The sequence below is a fragment of the Ambystoma mexicanum genome, chromosome 2q, assembly GCF_040938575.1.
Source record: "Ambystoma mexicanum isolate Mex_15411 chromosome 2q, UKY_AmexF1_1, whole genome shotgun sequence".
Classification (NCBI taxonomy): Eukaryota; Metazoa; Chordata; class Amphibia; order Caudata; family Ambystomatidae; genus Ambystoma; species Ambystoma mexicanum.
The window spans coordinates 1,014,596,719-1,014,620,596 of record NC_090924.1 but is presented as its reverse complement, the minus strand read 5'-3'; the positions used below and the strand labels follow the sequence as shown (position 1 = coordinate 1,014,620,596).

The window sequence follows — 23,878 nt, the reverse complement described above, 5'->3', positions numbered from 1 at the left end:
CCTGACATCAGCAGACGCGTACCGCCCATTTCCCAACGCCAAAGCACGTTTCGTGTCAACAATCGCTGCGCCTCAGCTAATGAAGTGTCGCCATGGAAATGGCAGGACGCCTCTTTCCTCAATAAGTATAAACAAACCGTTTCACAACACACAGCAGCAGATTTTCGATTCCATTATTCTCTCTGTGTTACTTTGAGTATTCTGTGACTCGTTTCTGTGCTCTGGTCAGCTACCTTCGCCGCTTTTAGGCCTTGTGAACACCTGTACCATCTCTGTAAATTATTTTACTTTCTTTACCACACAATGGCTACAATAATGCCGTATATCTACGAGCCCGAGTACACCGAGGAAGAACTACTGGAAAGGCAAGCACGCGAAAACGATGGGGATTCGGACGGCAGTTGGGAGGACCAGTCAACGGATGAAGAGCCTGGACCATGTCGCATGGACGGTGTCTCCACCTGGTGCACGTGCAATCGGTGCGAGCTAATGCCAACTGAGGAGGAGAACTGCTGCTGCCGTGAAAATTCCGGGTGCTTGGCCTACATTTCGGAAGGCGAGCCAAGTCCGCAATGCATCACCGAGCTGCCAGAGTTCAGGGAAGCCTGCCTCTCACGGACCGTGTTGAGGATGATGATGGTGCTTATGCACGAACTTCGCGGCACTGTTCGTCCGCGTAATCCGAGTAACGAGTAAGTATACTCTGGTTGTGATGTCAGTGATGCCACTACTATTTCATGGTCGTCTCCCACATATAAAATTACATCTACATATCATTCGAAGGCATTTAAATTGGTTCCATATTGTGCATTTTCTAGATAGAATTTTTTTCAAAGCAGAATGACATTTTTTTACCTGAATCGACAGTGATAAGAAAGTTTTGTCATTTTAATACAGTTTGCATCTTTCATTTTCACAGGTGGTACAGGCTGGTGGCCTATCGTTGCTTCACTTGGTGGCTTCACGGGAGGCTCGGACACCGCGTTCGGAGAGTAATACCTGCCTGTGCGGTACTTGCCATTAGACAACATTTCCCCAGCGACAGTGGACAATACCGCGGATTTTCCCTGGATGTGCTGCAACCGGAACTTTACAATGTGTAATGTTTATTATTTATGTTCAATTGAAATTAAGATCTAAAATAAAACCCAACATATATTTTAACAATGGTTGTTTTGATTTTTCAAATGAATCTAGTGTGTCTCCATTGAATAGTCTTCCTGTGCCTTGTCTTGTCACACCACATGTCTCCGGCCAGCATCCTCCCTCACGCTGGCCGCCCACCTTCAATCCACATAACCGTTGAACCCATATGCAGCAGACATACATATGTTATTTTGCGGGTTGGCATCAAGCCTCCCGGCCTTGCCTCCTCCCCCAAAAATACTTACCACACCACTTTGTTCAAGCGTTGGCAATAAAAGGCTGTTGGATTTTATTGATACAAAACATGGTTATAGGTAAATAATCAATATGGTTGATCATAATAAATCATCCTTTTGGGCACCGGGTACAGAGATGACCCCCTCTGGCCCATGCCGCCTTGCCACCACAGGCCAGCCTGCTGCTGACTAACTGCCTTGGCATCCAGGGTCTCCAGGGTGAACTGCACCCATATATTCTCCTGGGAGGGTGACGTATTTATAAACTCACCCCCTGCCTTCCATGTACTAGATCCTGCAGCCTGCCTCTTACATGCAGTTAGATGGCCTCTCCTTGGTGAGGCCCTGCGGCAAACGAGTCTTGTCTGCACGACCACTGCCCCAATCCACCCCCCTCCCCCGCCCTATCAAAGGCAGTTCGCACCGGGGTACTTGTGCTGGCAAGTGGAGCTGTCAGGGAGCGATAAAGGCCAAGAGGTGCCAAAGACCATGTACACTTCAAAGTGGTCTATAGAGCATGGGTTGTTGTTCCCATGTCTACCTCCAGACCCCGTGTCTCCTGCCAAGCATCCCCCCTCACGCTGGACGCCCCCCTGCAATCCATATAAGTGTGTCTCCATTCACGAGTCTTCCTGTGTCTTGTCTGCACGACCACCGCCCCAATCCACCCCCCGCCCTATCAAAGGCAGTTCGCACCGGGGTACTTGTGCTGGCAAGTGGAGCTGTCGGGGAGCGATAAAGGCCAAGAGGTGCCAAAGACCATGTACACTTCAAAGTGGTCTATAGAGCATGGGTTGTTGTTCCCATGTCTACCTCCAGACCCCGTGTCTCCTGCCAAGCATCCCCCCTCACGCTGGACGCCCCCCTGCAATCCACATAAGTGTGTCTCCATTCACGAGTCTTCCTGTGTCTTGTCTGCACGACCACCGCCCCAATCCACCCCCCGCCCTATCAAAGGCAGTTCACACCGGGGTACTTGTGCTGGCAAGTGGAGCTGTCGGGGAGCGATAAAGGCCAAGAGGTGCCAAAGACCATGTACACTTCAAAGTGGTCTATAGAGCATGGGTTGTTGTTCCCATGTCTACCTCCAGACCGCGTGTCTCCTGCCAAGCATCCCCCCTCACGCTGGACGCCCCCCTGCAAACCGCATAATGCCACAACATATACACGTCATTCACAAACACACACCTGTTTCGAATTCTTTATAACCCACTTCATATTTTTAATGAGAACTTCTTTGCGCTTTGCTAGTCAACCCGTGAAGGTGCTGGTTATCTGCTCTTCGTCTCTGTGAACTTCCGTGACCACTTCGAGGAAACTCGTCAGTTTGCAACCTGTGAACTGCTCCCTGTTCTACGACAAGAAACTACTCTGATCCCTGCATCTAACTGTTTGTTCGTCAAGGTAAGGCCATGTACCATAATCATTTTGCGTCCAATTTCTTTTCATTCAAGACAGCACATGCAAGGAACTAGTCACATGTTCTGAGTTTAGTGAAATTATTTTTCTATTTTTTTAAAGTTATTCAAATACTTATCCGCATGTGAATAACGTGTATAGTTCCAAGAACCAAAACGAACCTTGCATTGAACCTTTTATGTGTCATTTAATTTTTTAACACATTGGTATTCATAGAGAATTGTTGATCTTTACTTTTCAGAACTTTCCACAATGCCTGCCTGTTCCATTGGCGGTTGCCCTTCGAAGACTCATAGTAAATCTGAAGGTACTATAATGCATGTTTTCCCTAAGACAATAGATCAGATAAGAGAATGGGTCCGATATTGCGGATATCCACCGTCTGAGCTTGAAAGTAGAGTCCTAGAAGTCTTTGCGGACAAGAGGGGTGATCGATACCGCATCTGCAGCAGGCACTTTACCTCTAACATGTACTCCACATCATTGCTAATAAAGAAGAACACACTGCGAGCGAAGCGAAAATTGCTCTCAACCGCTATTCCCACTCTATTCGTCCACATCCCTCCACTGGTGAGTCAAGTTTACGTATTTATCTCTCGGCCTTGCGGTAGTGTGTAGCATTAGCTAACAATAATTTCCCCATTTATGTATCCACTCAATATGAAGGCGGAAGATTCTCCATCCGTGTCTAGTTGGAGTCATCAGCCACTTCAAGCGCCTAGCGGGTAATCTTACTTAGCTATTCTGCCACTGACTTGTTTTAGGCATGTAAATCAATAGTTTTAATTTTTCGTGTGATTATTTTACCTAATGGTACACCCTTGTACTCGTCCTCTAGTCTTTGTTTTCAGTTATAATTATTGTTATCCAAAATAATGCAAGTACTGTCTTTCAGGGAGATGCTGAGGAGTCCAACGCATTGACGACAACCGTTGATGTCACTCAGATGCTCGAGGTACGTTTCCGGACAGTTCCATCGATGGAGATCATCAGATCTTGCATTCTTGTAGCGTGATTGTTACACACAATGTTTCATTCGTTTTTAGCCATTGATATGTCCTTCTGTCGTCGCCCTCCTATGTGTCTTCTTTTTTCAATATTGTGTTCATTACTAATGAAAGTCCTATGTTTCAGGGAGTCGATGGAGCATTAGTCCAAGAAGAAGGGGGAGCATGCAGTTACGGGTCTGCGCAACAGCTTGCAGAAGTGTGCACCGCAGTTACATCGTCCCTTGATGTTCTTATGCATTTCGAGGTATGGATACTGACAGTTCGATCAAGCGAAATCATATGACGTGATTACATCCGCTATACTTCCTTCTTTATTAACGCAAGTACTATGTTTCAGGGAGATGACGGAGCTTCTTCTACAAGAACATCACCCCTAGTAGTTGATGCAGATCTCTGGGTGGTGATACTTCCAACGATCGAGCAAATCGAATCATATTTAGATATCCATTATTTATTTTAGACAACTGATCATTTGTGCAGGTCTATTTAGATGAGCCGTTGACGCCTGCACAAAGTTTATGTTCTTTTTAACAAAATAGAAAACCATACTAATGCAATTACTGTGTTTCAGGGAGTTACTGAAGCATCATCTTCAATAATATCATCAATGGAAATCTATGAGGAGCCCGAGGTATGGATCTTGACAGTTCCATCTAAATAGATCAACAATGCGTGAATAATTGTCGTTTGAATGTTCTACACAAAGGATTCATTCGTGTTTTGCTATTGAGATGTACGTGGGTATTGGTCCCCAAGTACATTTTGTGTTTTGAATATTATTATACATACTAATGAAAGTTCTATGTTTCAGGGAGTCGATGGAGCGTCAGTGCGTGATGGATGTGCTTATCATGAAAATATAGTCGTTGCAGCGCAAGAGGAAGTGGAGACATGAACACACGAGTCGGAGCAACAGCGTCCTGATGTTGAAGTTCGAGGCAAGAAAGTTTCAAAGAAAAGAAAGCAAAAAAAGGTTAGTGTCCTGGTCACTATATTATGTTGTTTTTCACTGTTAATAGTTCAATACTGTAACTTGTGTTTAAACTGAACATCCCTTTTCCAATCTGTCCTCTAGTTGCGAGTGGGTGTACGAACTAGATCTACACAGACAGTGAAGCGAACGAGAGATGTTGCTTGTCAAACCTTTTGGCAGGGACTTGAGACTGGAGATGCATCGTGCCAATGGGAAGAATATGAAGTGATTGACAACAGAGCTATACCACCACCAGCCATTGATAGTGAATGTCCTCCTGGTAGTTCGGATGCAGTCGGAGATCAATTCACAGAATCCACACCCGCAAAAACTAAGACCGCAAGAAAGTTGAAGAAATTGTTTTATTCACCCATCGCCGGAGAAGGAACATATGTTGCAATGGAAGAGAATGAAGTGGACGACAATGAAACACCATCAATATCACTGAACATAGCGGAAGACGATATCAGAGATTCTACCTTTCATGTGAGTGACATGTCCTCAACGTTACAGGCCGACCCAGCTGGGATGCAGAGTGACAGTATAAGGAAAGAGGCCAAATTCATTGTATTCGATAGTTGTTTGATTGATATTATTATTCGGATGAAATGTGGGCATTCGGTTGGTGGGGAAGTATGTGGGGAGCCATTGATTAATGTGACTCGTGCAATTCGAGGCAATAACCTTAAAATACATGCCACCTGTACAAAATATCATCCTTTCTCATGGTCTGCACAACCCATGCTGGGGCAACTGCCAGCAGGCAATCTACTTTGTGCAGCGGCTGCACTTTTTAGTGGTTCAAGTTTTAAAAAGTTAGAGTCTTTCTTTCAGTTTGTGGGAATCCATTTCATTGCGAAAACTCAGTTCTACAAATACCAAACCGATTATCTATTTCCAGCCATTAACGAAGCTTGGAGAATGGAAAAAATGTCTATTGATAGTACATTCGCGGGAAAACGGTTCGGGCTAGCCGGTGATGGACAGAGCGACAGCCCAGGATTTTCAGCCAAGTACTGCACCTACCACTTTCAGGACATGGAAAGTAAGAAAATTGTGAGTTCGGTGGTCGTGCAGGTGTCACAAAGTACATCCTCAGTGGCCATGGAGAAAGTTGGCTTTGTAGCATCATTGCAAGAACTACAATCGCGGGGAATGGTGATCGACCTGATAGCCACGGACAGACACGTTTCAATTGCCAAGACAATGAGAGAAGAGTACAAAAATATAAATCACCAATTTGACGTTTGGCATCTTGCAAAAACAATCAATAAAAAAATGTCGGCTGCAGGTAAAAAAAAAGATATGCAAGGTATTTCACAGTGGTCCAAGTCAATGAGCAACCATCTTTGGTGGAGCTCAAAAACATGTGGAGGGTCGTTGGAAATTCTACTGGAAAAATGGCGGTCAGTAATGCTACACTGTAGCAACGTTCACCGCTGGACCACAAACCAACATTTCCACAATTGTGAACATGGCCATTTGTCCACAGAGGAGGCACGGAAGAAGAAGTGGTTGATTCCTTCATCACCCACTCACAAATCCATTGAAAAGATTGTATTTGATAAAACTATAACAAGAAATTTGAGGGGATTCACGGAATTCTGCCACACAGGAGATTTGGAGGTGTTCCACAATATGTGCCTAAAGTACAGGCCAAAACGATTGCATTTTGGCATGGAGGGCATGATAAATCGGACTCTTCTAACGGTCTTGGCACATAACCATAATGTTGGCCGTCAACAAAGTAGGACGACCGGAACTTTAGGGACGCTTCGCTACAATAAGGACTTCACTAAAAGAAGTAAACAATGGGTTATCAAACCAGTGTTTGAAGATATGCAATATGACTTTATTGAGAGACTTATTGTTGATGTCCTAGATAGGCACATACATGGAGTTGTGAACGAACCTGTGCAGGGGACAACTGCATTGCCACCCAACATTGCCTCTGTTCCATGTCCACCTAAAGAAGAGCTCATTGAGAAATACACATCACGGTTTAAATGATTGTAATTTGATTGTCTGTTCTCTCGAGTCTCCTCATGTCGCAGGCCCATTGAATATGTGTAGCTATGTATTGTGTAAATAAAAGTGATTGCTCTGTGAGTCCTGTGAGATGGCCTTACACTGAATGTGGCTAACTAGGAATGTGTGCTCGTTCAAAGTGAAGGTCAGCTGCTTTGATTTTTTTCTCGGGTGCCGGAATGGCCCACGACTCAGTATAAGGTTCTATTGTTATTTGACCTTGACAGGCCGGGACCATCCCGAAAGACTTCTTTTTGGGGGTGGTGGGGCAATAACATAAGAAACGATAATGAATATAATTTCAGAAACGAAAGCCATTTAATGTTCGTTCATTAGAAGAAATAACGTCGGCATAGAAGGAGTGCATTTTGGGGTTGCCCTACGCACAGACACAATGGAAAATGCAAATATAATGTAAGTAACTCTTTAGATGAGTTTATACCGCAATTTAATTACTATACAGTAGCTTTAAAGACGGGTTAAGTTGTACTTGTTCGTTCTATGTGGCATATTGTTTTGTACCGCGCACTATCTTGAGGAGAACCATCTCCTTTTACGGAAGCACCTCAAAACCTTCCTCTTTGCTTCTGCTTTCTCTCTCCCTCTCCCCTGCTACAACTGGTCCACTGTCTGCGACCTCGGTCCTGGGCCCTCCCACTCTCCACCTGCACTGCCTCCCTGTCAACCCCTCCACTGGGGGACTGTCTCAGTATCCTACAGCCCCCCCTTGACGTATAATACCCAGTTGCACTGTCCTAGCTATGAAATAATTTCCCGACCTAATATATAAAATGAATAATTTTAATAAAGATCTGATGGTGAGACTAATTTCATTTTTTATGTTTTTAAAACAGGTACATCCTTCATTATTGTATGTGTCACGAGTACCAGACACCGGCGGACGGCTTTTATAACCGCCAGTTGCTTCTCCGCGTGAACAACGTTACCACCCTGACCATTTTATGGGACGATCGCCAAGTACAAGTATGCCCTTACGCGGTACTAACGGCTAGATGCAACATACAGACCGTTGTGGTGGCCTAGTGCCTCGTTGTTGGAACAGCCATGCGATTATCAGTGCGACCGAAGAGCTTATTTTATCGTAAACCAACACCCTGTGTACTGCACACGAACATCGCTTGCCTCAAGACGAACTATTTTGGATCGAGAGCAAAGAAAAATGCAAATCGCAGAATATTCTCTAAACATTTGATGTCCAATAAATGTACTTTGCCAAATGGACAATCTTGCCGTTTGCTTTTAAACCACAGTTTCATATTCCGAATTGTGGCGCTGTATTGTGAGATGATCTAAGACCCTGTGTACAGCAAAGGAACATCGCGTGCCTCAAAACAAACTTTTTGGAACGTGAGCAAATAAAAATGCAAATCGCTGAATATTCTCTAAACATTTGATGTCAAATAAATGTACTTTACCAAATTTACAATCTTGCGGTTTGATTTAAAAGTACAGTTTCATATTCCGAATTGTGGCGCGCTGTGTTGTGAGCTAATCTGTGTTAGTTTCCGGGTTCTGTGTGGAGTCGCGTAGAAGACGCCTGGGCGCGTTTGCCTACGCAGCACAGTCACGTCACGGATAGAGGTGGGGAATATGAATGCTTTGATAAAGTCTGTTTCAGGGGCGGGGGATTTGATTTAGTGCCGCAAAAGCAGGTGAGCCAGGGCGATGGGGGGAAATGATAGGATTATCAGAAAATGGCGGCTGATTTCGAGTGCGTTAATGGACGAAAAGTCGGATAAGGTCGATAGGAAAGTTTTCTACGATCTACCGATTTATGCTTAAAAACACATGGCCGAACCGTAGGGACAATAAAAAAAAAGTCCCGGAACTATCCTTTAATGTGGAAACACACATATTGAAACAATTAGCAGCTTGAAAGAGGTTTACAACTAATTGAGAATTAGGATCAGCAATGTTTTATATTAAATTATTTTACACAAATTAAAATCAAAAAGCCCCACTGGTTTTTAAGTCGAACAAAACAAGATAAATAGTAATTTGTTTAGTAAATCACCTAACTTATGTAGCTCGTCCCTGAGAAAGATTAGAAGTTAATGAAGCACTGTCACAATATGATTGACCAGCCCAGGTAAAAAAACAGAGCTCTCTCTAATCCTCGATGTGTCATGGGTACCTGGACTGATGAGTTCTCTATCAACCATTGATATGATATGATAAGTCATTTATAATGCGCCTGAACACAAGTGTTTGTGGGTGCGTCAAGACACTGGGGGGGGGGGCAGAGGGAGGACAAGACAAATGATCTTACTAGGCCTTGCGTCATTCAGATCCTGCAAGTGCGAGAAGTGCAAAGGGGAAAAGGGTGGGAGAAGTGCGAGAAAGAGAAGTGCAAGGGCAAGGGGGGGAGTAGTGCCAGGGAGAGGTACAGGAATAGGGTAGCGTGGCTCAGAGTAAGTGCAGCTCGGGGGCAGCACGGCTCTGAGAAAGAGCAAGGAGGCAAGGGACTGTAGAGGTTACAGTTAAAGCCCTTAAGCGCGTGGGAGCCGAATGCATTGCAGGGGTGACTGATCAAGAAAGAGCCTGGCACCCACTGAGACTCTGAGGGTGGCAGAGCAACCAGTCGGTGTGGCAGACAGGTAGGTCAGCAGGGGAGGGAAAGAGAGATAGCAGAGGAGAAGAGGAACAGAGAAACTTTAGGTGGTCCGGCTCAAGTTTGAAAGGGACAGGGAGGCCATTCCAGAGGGAGGAACCTGCAGAGGAGAGGGATATGCCCCCCACTCTCTGCTTTGAGAAGTGTCTGACCCTTGGAGAGTTGGAGGTAGCTGAGTGAAGGACTCGAGAAGGAAGGTACTTAGGAAGAGAGCGCTGGATGTAGTGAGAGCCCTGTCCCCCATCCCCAGAAAGCCTTGTGGGCAATGCAAAGAGTCTTACACTTGATCTTTGCAGCCACGCGAGCCAGTGGAGGGATTTCAGGGCTGGAGATATCCTGTCCCTGGGCTTGAGGCCAGGATAAGTCTTGCAGCCTGTTCTGGATTAGTTGCAGAGGGTAGAGAGCAGTGGATGACCGTTCATACAATTAGTTTGGATGTGGGTTCTCTTTCGTGAGCAACGAACTGCTAACGCTGCAATCCATATGCTAAAGACCTAAAAGACTAAGGCTTGTCTGAAGTAGGCATCTGCACTGATGATAGTCACCCAGCTACAACCCAGAAGTTACTCTAATGGGGGGTTGCTGTTCAATGAATATTCTTTGAGTTTAATGTGCCTAGCTAAAGTCTTACTGCAGGTCGGATATAGTTTTGCCATAGATGTATGTTGCATTTTGAATTTCTCTTTTGGTAAACTGTGGTTGAAGTGTTGTAGATCAAGGCTTGGGTTGTGCCTACCTATCAGAATTTATGTGGTAAAGAACTTAGGTTAAAAAGACCTCTAGTTAAGATCTGAAGTAGGTACTAGTTAGATGGACCTATGCCCCCTAGAAGTGGGTGATCATGTGGGGAGATGGAGTCTGGGTTCCTTGTTGACAACAGATGAAACCCATGTGTCCTTGATGATTCTTTCCTAAAGGTAACTCTCCCTTTCCCATCTGGGAGTCATGTTTCCCAAAAGTGACTTGATTTGACAAGAGTCACAGCCAGTCAGTCAGTCCTCCTTAATGGAAAACTGATCTGAGCCCAAGAAAATTCGATTACAGGCATTTTCGATTCTTTATTTGTCCACTGCCTAATCTCTCAGTGCCTTTCAGAAAGCCTGCAGAAGCCCTGTTCATGCCACCTTCTGTTCTAGGAAAGGATAAGGAAGGTCTATAGTGAGCCTTACCAGGGTTCTGCTACTGATAAACAACATAGACGTTGCTGTGATGACGCTGCTCTAGAACTAGGTATTGACCTCTCCCGTTTATAATAATCATTTATAATTTTGCATTTATATAGCGCTACAAACCCTCAGGTATCTGGGCGCTGCTTATTTTTGCCCACGGTGTATGGTACTCATTTATCGACCTCGGAAGGATGAATGGCTGAGTTTGGCCCTGCCGCGATTCGAACCTGCGACAGCGGGCTCTGCACGGATGTCAAAGCGAGCGCTCTACTCGCTGTACTCTCTGACCAGCAGTTTCGGGCCAAAGGGGGACTTACTCAACAATAGGAATATCAAACGCCCTTACCTGTATGTCCAATAACTTGCCACATACCTCGCATCAAAGCTCTCAAACCCTTGGCCATTCAATTAGCTGTTGTGTCCTTTTGATTAAAAAAAAGTGCTGGTATTCTCGCTATCCAGATAACGCCCATCGCAGATACTATGGAATTATTCCTTTAGCAACAGCATGGTCAGAGAGCCCTTACACATCTGCAATCCGACCTATATCTGTTAATTTCAGTATCCAAGAATGATGCTGTTTTTGGCCTATCTGAGTGAAAGCGCCAAATTCGGATTCACCCTTTTGCCAATGAGCTGCATATGCGTCTCCTGTTTGACTCTTTACTGGTGTCGCTATCAAAGAAGCAGCTTATAGCTGTATGTGTGCTTAAAGGGAACAAGGAAGCCATGCCACTCGACTCGACCACTGAAAGCAACATAAGAGGGACAGAGCATCACCACTGTAACCCTACCTTCCACTCCATCCTCTGTGATGCTACACTTGTCCTATCTATGGTGTCAGAGGCAACAAGCCCAGATAGGCAAGTGGTGCAGACATGCAAAGAGAGGCAAGTGGACACCATTGATGTATGTCCTATTGAAAACAGCAGGAAGTAGGTACTGAACCCCGGCTCTCCCTGTAGTGAGCTGAGCAAGACTTCCTGTACTCCACTTCCTTACCTGCTTCACTGTCAAACGCTGCATGCCGTGGTAGTAGGCAGTGGAGAGGGAAGCATAGACGCCAAACATCAGTGCTCCTGTACTCCTGGAATACACTTCCTGTCTTTCCCATTGTCAACGCCAAGAAGTCTGAAGAAGTGGGTAGGACATGGAAGCATATGGATAATCTAGTCCTCTCCCAACAACCACTACTCTCTCTCCAAGGTTCTGGCAGGAGTAGAGTGCAGCACCACTGCTTTTTCACCAGCACAGACTGTCTCTCCTGGGACTGATAGGGAGTCTGTGTGGGAATAGGAGCATTGAGGCACCACTCCCAATCCACATACAGCCATAATGCAGAGCCAGCTGTTTGGGTCGGGAGAGACAAGTGCACACTCGGGCATTAGATGGCTGTCCCTGGTATTGAGGTGAGTACATGTGAATTAGATGGTTATCCCCGGCAATGCAGTACCTGACCAATAGATGGCAACGATAGGATAGATCAGGGGCAACACGCTCGCCTTGGAAGCAAGATGACATGGATCAACACAGGTTCGATTCCTGGGTCTTTGCTTAGAACCCTCTGGGTATTAAGCGAGTTATAAATTACTAATTATAATTATATAATAATAGCCCTTAGCAATGGGTTGAGAGTTTTAGCCTTTGATGGCTATCCCTGACAATGGGGCAATATTCTGAGCATTTGATGGCAACCCCTAGCAATGGAGTGTGATGTAGGCATTCAAAGGCCGTCCCTGAAACTGGTGCAAGAAACTGCAATTTGGATCTCGATACCTGGTAAAAGTGTGGCTATCTGGTACTTGATGGCTATCTCTGTAGTAGAATGAGTCATTTACGTTTGAAAATCCTTGACTATGGGTTGAGTGCATGACAGTTTGATGACTATCCCAGCAATGCTGTGAGCATATGGGTATTTAATGGCAATCCTTGGCAATGGTGTGAATACCTACACATTTAATGGGTGCAATTATGTGAGTACCCGGAATTTGATAAACAATAGTTCATAGTTGTGTGAGTACCTAGAGATAAAATGACAACCCAAGCAAATGGAATAAACACATGGTCATTTGATGGTAGCAATGACATCAGTACCTGGACTTCCTTTTGGTTTTCCACACCTGCCAATGGTGCATTTAAGGCTTTGCAATATTGCACGTATCTATGCTTTATAGATGTCAATATTTTACTTTAATTTGAGCACCTCGTATGACAACTGTGGCAGAACCTTGGGTTTTGATGGCAGTACATGGTAACAATAGGAGCACTTAGGCTATTCATGGCAATCCGTGATAATAGTATGGGAACCTTGGGTTAAAAAGCTATAATTTGCAATGATGTGGAGACCTGATTCGAAAAGCTCTGCTTTTCATGGCAGCGTTTGGAACACCCATCATTTTGATGCCAACACCTGGTAATGTTGTGAATACCTGGGCTTGCCATGGGAACACATAACAATAGAAGGAGAGCCTGGGTATTTCATTACAAACCTGTAAATGACATGAGCGCCTGGACTTTTGATGGCAATACTAGTTATCTTACAGCAATACCTCTCAAGTTGTGCTAATACCAAATTATTTCAATCCCCAACAGCTTCCAAAAGGACACATGATGTCAATAGGCCTCATTACAAGTTTGCCTGTCCGGTGTAACAGCGTTGATAAGCTACCGGCGCCGTTACCACCAGACTAGCAAACTACGAGTTCTGCTTGAGGGTGCCTTTCCGCCCACAGGTCTGACCTGGCGGGTGTATCAGCACACGCGAGCCGAGCATGTCAGATGCACCGGCACTATTCACGAATGGTGCTGGTGCATCCGACCTCCCCATTCCCTATTGGGCTCAAATGAGAATGGGGAGTAATTATTACCGGCACCCGGCAATGGGGATGTACCGGGGCATTCCAGCCCCGGCAGACCCAGTACATCCACATTGCCGGGTGCCGGTAAAAAATAAAATACTCCAGCGGCAGCTGTGTCAATAATTACCAGCACGGCTACCGCCAACGTCATAATGAAGCCCAATGCCTTGCAAATTGGCACGCAATACGCTTCGTGAAAACTTGTTATGAAGGGAACAAAGATAGATATCAGGACTCCTTCCTCTGCTAAGGGATGACAACATCAAGGATGATGGTTCCAACTGCTGGTTCTCCACACAAAATGTGTCATTCCGAAGTGCGGAGGACTACGTCCTGTTCACTCTAGCAAGCATCAAGGATGAGCTAGGCCTCTATAAAATTGCTGGACCCTGAATGCCACTATGCACTGCACCAGGATGTGTGTGTGTTCCTACACATCCTAATGCTCATCATACTGCCCTGTAGGTACCAATAAAAGCAATTTCAATTTAAGGCTGGCATAGCATCTTGGGATGGCCTCTTGCTTAAAGGCTGCAGGTGCAGCATGCCGCTGTGCTCAGAGAGCTGTGCCATAGCGCAATGCATGTTCTGTGCAGAGTGAGCATGTATGGTATCCATTCGTCCTCTGCTTTCTCCGACTGGAGCTGTGACACTTGGTAGGGGCAGAAGCCTCCAAAAAGCTTTGTCACCAGGCCAACAAGTTACAAAATATCCTTTTTTTAAATGTTTTATTTTACTGTACATTTATTAGGCGCTTATACAATAAGTCAATTCTGTTTCAAAGAGCCCACAGCGCAACAAGGAGGGAACATGGGATTGGAAAACAATGAATACAGTGGAAGATCAAGACAAACCTGCTGTGCCTTGTGAGTACTCAGAACGTGCAAGTGCAGCCAGAAGAGGGGAAGTGGGAAGTGAGGATAAGTGTGGGAATGTCTGTGCTCGTGGGCAGATGAAGTGCATAGTAAGGTAAGTGCTATGCGGCCTCGGGCTGCATTGGGTAGAAAGTGTAGGCCTGCATGATTGAGGCTGGGGGGCGCTGAGGCAAGTGCTGAGAGGGAGACAGAGGCTGGGGCAATTGAGTATGGGAGGCCAGGTCCCTGAGGCATACAAAAGGGCCCTGGCCACCAATCACAGCGAGTGTGAGATTAGCAGAGGAGGGACGAAGGGAAGGAGGAGGTGACGAGGAAAGTCTTGACGGAGAGGGAGGGGGAGGTTGTTCCATAAGAGGGAGCCAGCTGAAGAAAGTGATTGGCTACCAGCCTTCGATTTAGTGAAACGTTTTACACACAGAGAGTTGGTGCCAGAGGACTACAGAGGTCTAGAGGGATAGTATTTAGTGAGAGAAAGTTGCAGATAGCGTGGTCCCAGGCCCCAGACTGCCTTGCAGATGATGCAGAGGGATTTTAATTTAATCTGTGCCGCAACCGGGAGCCAGTGAAGAGTTTTTAGGGCAGGAGAGATGCAGTGCCTGGGCTTAAGGCCAAGGATACATCTTGCTACCCTATTCTGGCTTAGCTGGAGGGGTCGTAAATTGAAAGAAGATAGATTCAGGAGAAGGCTATTGCAGTAGTCAAGCCTAGACAGAACCAGGGATCGGATAACATTGAGCTTCTAGGGGGAAGTGAGAAAAGGGAGAATTCCTTTGATAAGGAAGAGTTGAAAGTGGGACTGCTTGGCAATGTCCTGAGTGTGAGGGAGGAAGGTGAGAGAGGAGCTGACGATGACTCCAAGGTTTCTGGCTTCAGAAGAAGGAGCATGGGTAGAGCCCATAGAGTATGGCCAGAGTGAGGGGAAACAAGATGGAGTAGAGGTCCCAATGGGAATGATCTCAGTCTTGCTGGCATTGAAGCAGAGATTGTTGGAAGTGCACCAGGACTTTGAAATGTAGTCACAGATGCTGCATAAAGGAATTAGATCTAGCCACCTTGGGCACTACAGGCCAGTCACATGTTGAATTTGGAGTAGGAATGATGCAGCATAAAATGAGTACAGGAAGGTAGAAAGAGGAGTAGCAGGCTTATATCAAGCATGCACTTGGAGTACGGACCTGCTCTGATTCCTTGTGGTGGACAGGATGCAATGAAGTTTCAAGCTCTTATTAAAAAGCAGACCCCAGTAAATTAAATAAACATATATTTGAGTAGGATAATTATTTTTAAAGGTTCTTAAAATACTTAAAAGAATGAGGGGAAAAAATGAAAGATTCTAAGAACAGACTCAGTTGACCCTTCATGGTAGTCCTTCAAATTTGGAGAAAGTTTCTCATCTCCAACCCTTCTGGGCGCTCCCAGCTTCTACCAAAATCTTTAGGAGTGAAGTTTCCTTTTCTGCTATATCTTGATTATTGTAAAGGACTGCTTTGTCCCACTACAATACAGCCTCCACCTTTTTGTGAACACCATACTTGTGTATGTATTGTAGTACTTTTTCAAGTGTTGAATCATTGGGTCTGATAATCCTGACCCATTTATTTCACAGCCAAGACAACACTTTGTCTTTCAGTGTGTCTCATACACCTCTGACCCCTTCAGTCACAATATAGTTGTAATCTGGAATGTTTTACTGTTTAGGGAAGACCTTTGGTGTGGGTTTCTCTGGTGCTCAGAATGTTTAAGTGATCTTTTCTACAGTGGGCAGGTCCTCGGTTAAATCTTTATTCATCTTCATCATTAGACTTTTATTCGACTTTCGTCATTTGCCAATAAATACATAATACTTATCTTCAAAGCATTTAACAATAAAAAAATGCGATACGATTTACAAAATCAGTACAACAATTTTGAGACAAAGAATTAAAAGGGCCTGGTCTTCGCAAATATTCCAAAGTAAGTTGTTAGAGGAATCTCAATGGCTCAGCTGTATCCTGTGCAAAGCCTTCAGATAACATATAGACAAATAGTCAAGCTGACCCCGCTGGTTAACCCTCGAGATATGAGCGGTATACAAAACAGCAAAGCAAACTGAGTACATTGTTTAGCGGGATTAAACAACACAATGAATGTGCACACCAGTGTACAGTCCAAACGCACAGCATGGACAACTGAATGCAATATGCAATAAAAAAGACGAGAGCTATCTGATCTTGACGATAGATATGAAACCTGTGCAAAATAGCAAAGCAGGCTAAACACAATGTTGTGCTAGGCTAAGCAATACAATCAATGTGCAAACTAGCGTACAGTCCAGGCGCGCTGCATGTTCAAATGTACGCACTATGCAGTGTCTGAAGATATATACAGACTCTGGCAGGTCTCTTTCATCGCCCTCAATGATTTATGCAATACACAGTGATCTGGGCCGCAAAATGTATAGAAAGTCTTAATTAGTGCACATATAAATAAGACCAAATTGATGGTTAAATCTTTATGGAAATGAGTGCCTGACTGGGATGCCAAAGTGTCATTTGACTGGGATGCCGAAGTGTCATGTGAATGACCATCCATGGACCTTCTAACCCCTGCTTGAGTGATGGGGCTATGTGAAGCTATGTCCACTATGTCCCCCCAGCCTCCCTCAGGTGATTTCTTCTAATTTCAGCCCTCACTATGGGCCTCATCACGAATTGGGCGGTAACGCCGGCGCTAATAGCACTGGCGTTATCTGCCCTACTGCCAAACCCACCGGCGCTATTAGCGCCGGATCACGGGTTTGGCAGAACGAGAAATCCCCATTCCCCATTGAGCCCATTTCGGGAATGCCCCATTCCCCATTGGGCTCAATGGGGAAGTTTCACGCTCTTACCGCCGGTGGATTTCCCTTCTGCGTCTCCTTCCTTCCATTCTCCAGGCAATTTCTTCTGCTAAGGCTTCAGGCCAAACCAAAATGGTCTGTGCGAGATTTTGAGAGCCCAGTTGTATTGTGTGTTCACTGGGGATTTCCCAATAGGTTTTGTAGTGGAGTCGTCCTGAATGGATCTGTGATCTTCTGTGAATTGACTACAAACAACCCTGGATAGTTGCCTTTAGCCTACACTACTTTCCATTCTAGTTAAAGAGGTAACTCGTTGAACCACCCTGGTCTTTGAGCCTGCGGTGATAGGCATTATTTCTCCGTAATTTCTAATGTTGCTAATCCCTATTTCTGCATTTGCCAATAGGGCTAGGGGTCAGAAAGACAGGGAAAAGTGATAGAAGTTTACAGGAAAAGACGTGAAAACAATTAGGCAGCCTGGTATAGTAATACAGGGATATCACCATTTCCAACACTTTTCTTTCACAGAAGCTGCTCTGCACACTAACAGGGCATCACTGGTAGCCTGTCTGTACTTGCAGCCGGTTGGCAGACATTTGGTCGAAAAAAATTGGTCGACCAGACAAATGGTCGAACCAATTTGGTCGAAAAGCAAATGGTCGAAAACATTTTTTTTTTTATTTTAACCCTTTTTTTTTATTTTTTTGGGGGTGTCCTGGGGTCCCCCCCAACCCCCTTTTTTTCTCTAAAAACCCCTATTTTAACTAAACGAAAACCCGAAAAATAAATATATAAATAAAAAAAAAAATTCGACCATTTGGTTTTCGACCAAATTGCGTCGACCAAATTGCAGTCGACCAGTTTTTTTTCGACGAATTGACTGGACACCCTTGCAGCCCCAACTACTCTGACCGGACCCGCAAACACTGCAGATTTCTCTCCCTTCAATTTACTTTAGACCCTTTTCATTTTCCATTTCCCGCTGGGCGTTCTAGTTGGTTCCACGTGCTCTAAAGCTACACCCAAGTATTGGCCAGTCACCCACGAGCTTCCACTCCTCAGCCTAGACTTGGCGTACCTGCAGAACTCCAGCCCTTACTTTCTCCTCTGGGTTCCTGCATGGCCACTGCAACAGCCTCCATCTCCTGCCAGCTCCTGAAGCCTCCTGCAGGAACTCATTGCGATTTGGATTCTGCCTTGCAGGGTGGTGGCTCACAGTTGGTAGTGCTCCATGTGCAATGCACACTGACTCCAGAGTGGTGTATGCACGGTTTGGCCAAGTTCATCCCACTCACCTCAGGCTTTAATTGATTTTAATTTAGCAGGTCTTTGATACATTGGCCAAAGGAAGACCATGCCATTAAGTAATGGAAAGGTGGAGGGGAATGTAAAAATGACACCTCATTACAAGTATGGCGGTGCGTGTAAAACTTGGCGGTAACTGAATTCCTGCCACTTTTCCCACAGCGCCATACTACCACCCTGGAGTGGGGGATTTACCTCCAGCATCATGCTGGAGATAAATCCTCCCGCTTTCTGCCAAAAATCAGCAAAACCGGCGGAATTACCGGTCATTCTGGCAAAAGTGCCCCATAGATTCCAATGGACTCTATAAAAAGGGAGATTAACTCTGCCATCGCCACTTGTTATTTGGCGGTAATTCCTCCAGACCAAGTGCTGGGAACGGTCATTCCACTGGGCGGTATTCCGGCAGATTTGCCACTTGAATACCGCCCAACTCGTAATGAGGCACTGGCAGACTATGAAGCAGGTCTTTCTGCATCAGAGAGTCAACAATGCAAAAACAACTGTCTACTTGTGTCTAAAACAGCATATATGTGATCCAGACAAAGTCAAATGTTCTCTTGCACAAGCTAAAAATTCAAATTGTGACAGCACCAGAGGGAATTAGCATTAATTATCCAAGAAGCAGTTCAGTCAGGCCCCAATTCACAAATGAATCCTTTCATTTGTATTTACCAAATGTGCCCACACTTTGTCAGTTTTTAGCTCACAGGCGACCTCTGTGACTTGAGCATGTGCACGCCTGGCACATGCCATCTAGAACAGCTCCTTTATTCTCATAGGAATACACGCCTGAGGTCCTTGACTCAGCGGCAGTTCCGCGTGTTCCGGGACAGCCCATGCGTAGGCACAAGAGAGGTGCTGGTAGTCTCAGACCTATGCGTTAATGTATGTGCCACAGGTGGGAACGCTCATGCAATCCATGAGGGTTTCTATACATGTTACATATGTTTACCCTGTAACATGGGTTGATCTGTAAACATATTATTGTTAGTGGTGGGCCATGCGTCACTAGCAGTGTGCACCTGGCACCCATGGTTAAAAGGCTCGCTTCAGCCCTCCACCCACCTGAGTGATGGGAGCAGATGCATATATCTAAGTGCTGGATGAGCGCTTGTTACGTACTCATGTATGGCAGTGTGGGTACTGAGCACGTGTACTCATAGTCTCGCCCTACTGCAAACAAGTTCCCTTTCTGACTAGGAGCAGGGATTCTCCTCACCTGCGACTCCTACCATGTCTTGTGAATTGGAGCAAAAGGCACTGGTAGGTTTGTGGAAATCAACTCTCACACACATTTACCCGTGAAGGCAGTGCATTCCTGATGGTTGACAGAAATGAAACCGCACAGCACACAGGCGGCGATTCTCAGCCCTGTGTACAGTGCAAGGCAGATGTGCAGCTGCGCAACTCTCACTGTCACTCATCTCACATCACGAGGACGAGCCCTTTAAAGATGTCTTCCAGATTTTCACATTTGACAGCCATTGGGTGGAACCGCTGTTACGCAGGCGGTCCTATGCATATGCAGGATGCGTGAGCAGGCCCGGCTCTTGCATATATTCACCAACTGGCTGGCCTGAGTGGATAGAAGCCTTTCATACAGCAAGCATTTACCCAGGGGCAGATCTCTGCTGGCCCTTTGTAGATGGCTACTCGCGACGGAGATAGGACTTCTAGGTCTCTCTAGCGACCTGTAATTTGCTCACTCCTCACCAAGGTTTATCTCATTTTCTCTTCTGTGCTGCTCTCCTTTAATCCGTCAACCAACTTTACAGTAACCCCCCCCCCATTTAATCTCTCTGCTCCCTGCAAATAAATTAGGGGTGCCATCCTGCATTGCAACCATCGCTGGTGCCCCAGAAGGAAGCCCTTGGGTGTTGATTTAGTGTGTGAGTCACTGCAGTATCTGAAATACCACAGCTTAAAAGGGAAAAGTGCCTCAGGGATACATGTGACTTTGCTCTATGGCCTAAGAGTTAATCTTGAATTGGTGGCATGAATAGAATTCACATTCTTAAAAGATGCGCTGCCATATTCCATTTTAGAAACGGATGCTTTGTGTATTGGCTGCTCTCCTTCCTTGTCCCAGTCCTGAGTGTGCACGGCTTGAGACTGCCACCCCACTGCCAACCCAAATCACTGTGGGAGTGGCCATAATGTGCCACCTCCCCCACCATTGGCCCCGTTGTCTTTCTCTGCCACCTGGGCCCATCAGGTTGGAGAGCATTGCTTTGCAATCAGGTTCAGGTGCCGGGGATAGATCTTCTTCTAACCTGCCTGAGCTGATAGAGTGAGGGTCATCCGAGCATGGGAAAGACCCACTTCTCTGTGTTTGTGCCGGTACAGAACGTCCTCAATCTTTCTGCATGCCCTCATAATCGTACATGTTTAGGAGTGGTCCTGCACTTCTGCAGATGAAGCGGCGTAATACACAGCACATCAGAAGGAGACTGGGTGCAGCCAGTGGAGTAACTTTGCTGAAAATTTTGGGGGGGCATGTCTACTGAAAGTGAGGCGCAGGGTGGAGGAAGGGCGGACGGTGACTCTGAGGGATAACACTAAACTCCTACACCACGATAGTCCATTGCCGACGCTCTGTTATAACTTTAATAAGACTGGAGACGTATCTTTAAAACTCAATTCTAAAGACACATCAGTCTTCTGAAACGAATAACACCACAGTTGGTCTTTAGAATTCACTGCATTGATAACAGTATATAAAGCCTGCGCCCCCTCTACCTAAAGAGGGCCTGCAAGCTGGCTGAAGGGAGCTGGTGTTTGATTATTGCCAGCAGGGTACTGACTCCAACAAGCATATTGACATAATACAAAATTAAAGCAGAACATTAGGTTGCTTATTCTAATTTCATTAATTATTTGCAACATTCTGACTCATTAAAATGAAGGTATGTTGTTCTGTGTTCAAATGACCCCAAGCACTAGCGTACCGAGCGGGAGGCCAGGCCGGGACATTTGTCAGTGGGACGGCTTTCCCATTCACGGCTCAAAGACGGTGCCCAACGGGAAAAGTGTCCCACTGGCAGGACAATGTGTGCCGAGCAATTCCTGCCCAGCACGCTCATTGTCCTGGCAGCAGGGCACCTTACCCTGTCCGAATGGTAGAGGTGTCCCGCTGCCAGGACAATGTCCCAAGGAGCTCCAGGAAGCAGAGGGCCCTCACGTTTCTCTGTGTCAACAGAGCATTACACTGTGAGCCATTAGGCTCTGAATGGAGGTAGGGGGCAACTACTAGCATGGACTTTTGTCCCTTTAGAAATGTGTATGGGAGGGAGTGATCAGAAGTGAGAAGGGTACATGATGTTGCATGCTGTATGAAACAATGACTATGGCTTTGGGATTTCTTAGAATCACGTTAATCTGCATGATACTTTTGTGCCTTTGCATGCAGGATGGGGAGAATAAAACTAAAGCCATACTCTCATTCTTCAACATATTTCTCTGACAATGTATATAGTGTATAGTTTGTCTACTATGAAAGGCTAGCTTATTATGTAATGTGGTTTGCTTCCAAGGCACTGCTATACATAATTATTTAAGCACACGAAATGTAAAGCAAAACCTTAATAAATATCTATATCAACTAAACCTGGGAAGATGTGCACAAATGCTTACATTGTCCACATCCCAGTTTCACCATTTAACCAAAGTGTGTGATCCTGGGCAATTCATTTAATCCGAATGTGTTTTATCTGAAGCTCTGTACGTGATTCTGATTCACTTCAAAGCTTATGTTAATATATGATGCTATTATAATAAAAAAGCCTGATTACTTTAGAGCTCTATATATAACAATAGTGCATTTTAGGTATTTTGCACCATAAACTTATTTGCCACTTGGCTTACTTATGGCAACTTATCGTAAAGTCACTTCCATGGTGCCTCCACGTATCAAAGACTGATGATGCTCCTTGCAATGTCCTTTTCTGTGAAGTCACTTCTGTTGGTGCAATCCATATGCACATTTGGAGGTTTCCATATATTTTGCTCCAGAGGGCCTGGACATAGCTCTGATAGATGGGTTTCCTGCATCTGCAATGATCCTGCAGTTTTATGTGTAAAAATGCCATCTGCCACTAATGTTACCAAAAAGGTACACTGGGGCAGGGGTGGATGGTTTGGGGGTGTGACTGGGAATATCACAAGCATTGCATTTCGTGGCTCACCCCACCCCCCCCCCCACTCTTGCAGTGCTAAATACACCCCTGACCCCAAATGTGATTGTCCAAATGTGACCCCTCACTAGGGTCAGCCCACAGCCCAGCCCTCCAGCAAACATACACGCAGCTGAGCTCAGCTCAGCATTATGTAATGAGAGAGCGTGAGCCTGGCTGGGTAGCTCAGCCAGGCTCGCGCTGTCCAATTACATGTTCAATGAATGCAGCAGCCACAATGAAGCCCCCCCGGCCCTCCCATCAAAAGATGGGGGGGACAAAATGGCATGCCATAAAGTTTGGGTGGACATCTCCCCCTATACCCCCTTTTAATTACGCCCATGGGTGCAGCCCACGTCATCAGACACGCACAGCAGCACCCAGCCCGCATAGGGAAACACGCACGGGTGCAATGAGGACTACATAGCAGGGATTGGAAAGAAGGCAACGGACGCCACAGCCATTCTTCTGGACACCGTGGGTCCTCCTGAAGGATTTAACACAGCGCTCCCACAACTGCATTCTTCTAGGAATCCCTTGCCTCAAACTCGGGGTGATTGCGTACCCACACATTGTAGATTCTGGGAGTGGCAGCACTTTGGCTTGATTTCGGTTGGCAGCGGGGTCTCACCTCATGATTAAGAACTGGGATGAGGTAGGAACAACTGGAGTGATGTAAATTGATGCCTTTGAAGGGATTGACAATTTCAGGAAGCATTGCCCACAGTAGAGAGACAGTCGAGAGCCTGGAACTCTAGCACAGCTTTCCAAGTACTCATGCAAGGGCCTACTCACAAACATGGTTTTTAATATTTCTTGCAAGGATCAAACAATGGCACCCAGTCACAGATTGGGACAGCGTGTCCTTTTCATTTGTTTAAAGAGCATGCAGGATATTTGAACAGATGGTAAGAATTAAACAAACCTACCTGAATTTATAATATTCCTCTGGTCTTCGAGTCCAGGTGCAGTTTTGCACTTTGCGAAACGACTGAATGTAAAAATCTTCTGAATACCTACAAAATGAAAAAAACTGATATCAGGTGCTCATACAAAATAACCCAATGCAGTCTCCCTAAGGGTTAGGTTCCAGAGAACAGTTTGTGCCCGCCCTGTGGTGCAAGTCTATGCTTGATGTGTGTCCCACATGCTGCGCTTACTATTTAAATCTCCACGTGTTGCCGTAGGTAATGGAAGCAATTGGTTAGGCTTAAGACTAACATTGAAATCTAAC

The 23,878-nt window shown here is 45.5% G+C and overlaps 1 protein-coding gene across 2 annotated transcripts in view; it reads right to left on the bottom strand.

The window, feature by feature from the left end:
- The window catches only part of ST8SIA6 (ST8 alpha-N-acetyl-neuraminide alpha-2,8-sialyltransferase 6), a 564,875-nt gene that overhangs the window by 173,364 nt on the left and 367,633 nt on the right, over positions 1-23,878 (bottom strand). For both annotated transcript variants that reach the window (XM_069648348.1, XM_069648347.1), the window contains one exon: positions 23,574-23,660. In XM_069648348.1, the coding sequence (XP_069504449.1) occupies positions 23,574-23,660 (87 nt within the window). The remainder of the gene's footprint in view (positions 1-23,573; positions 23,661-23,878) is intronic.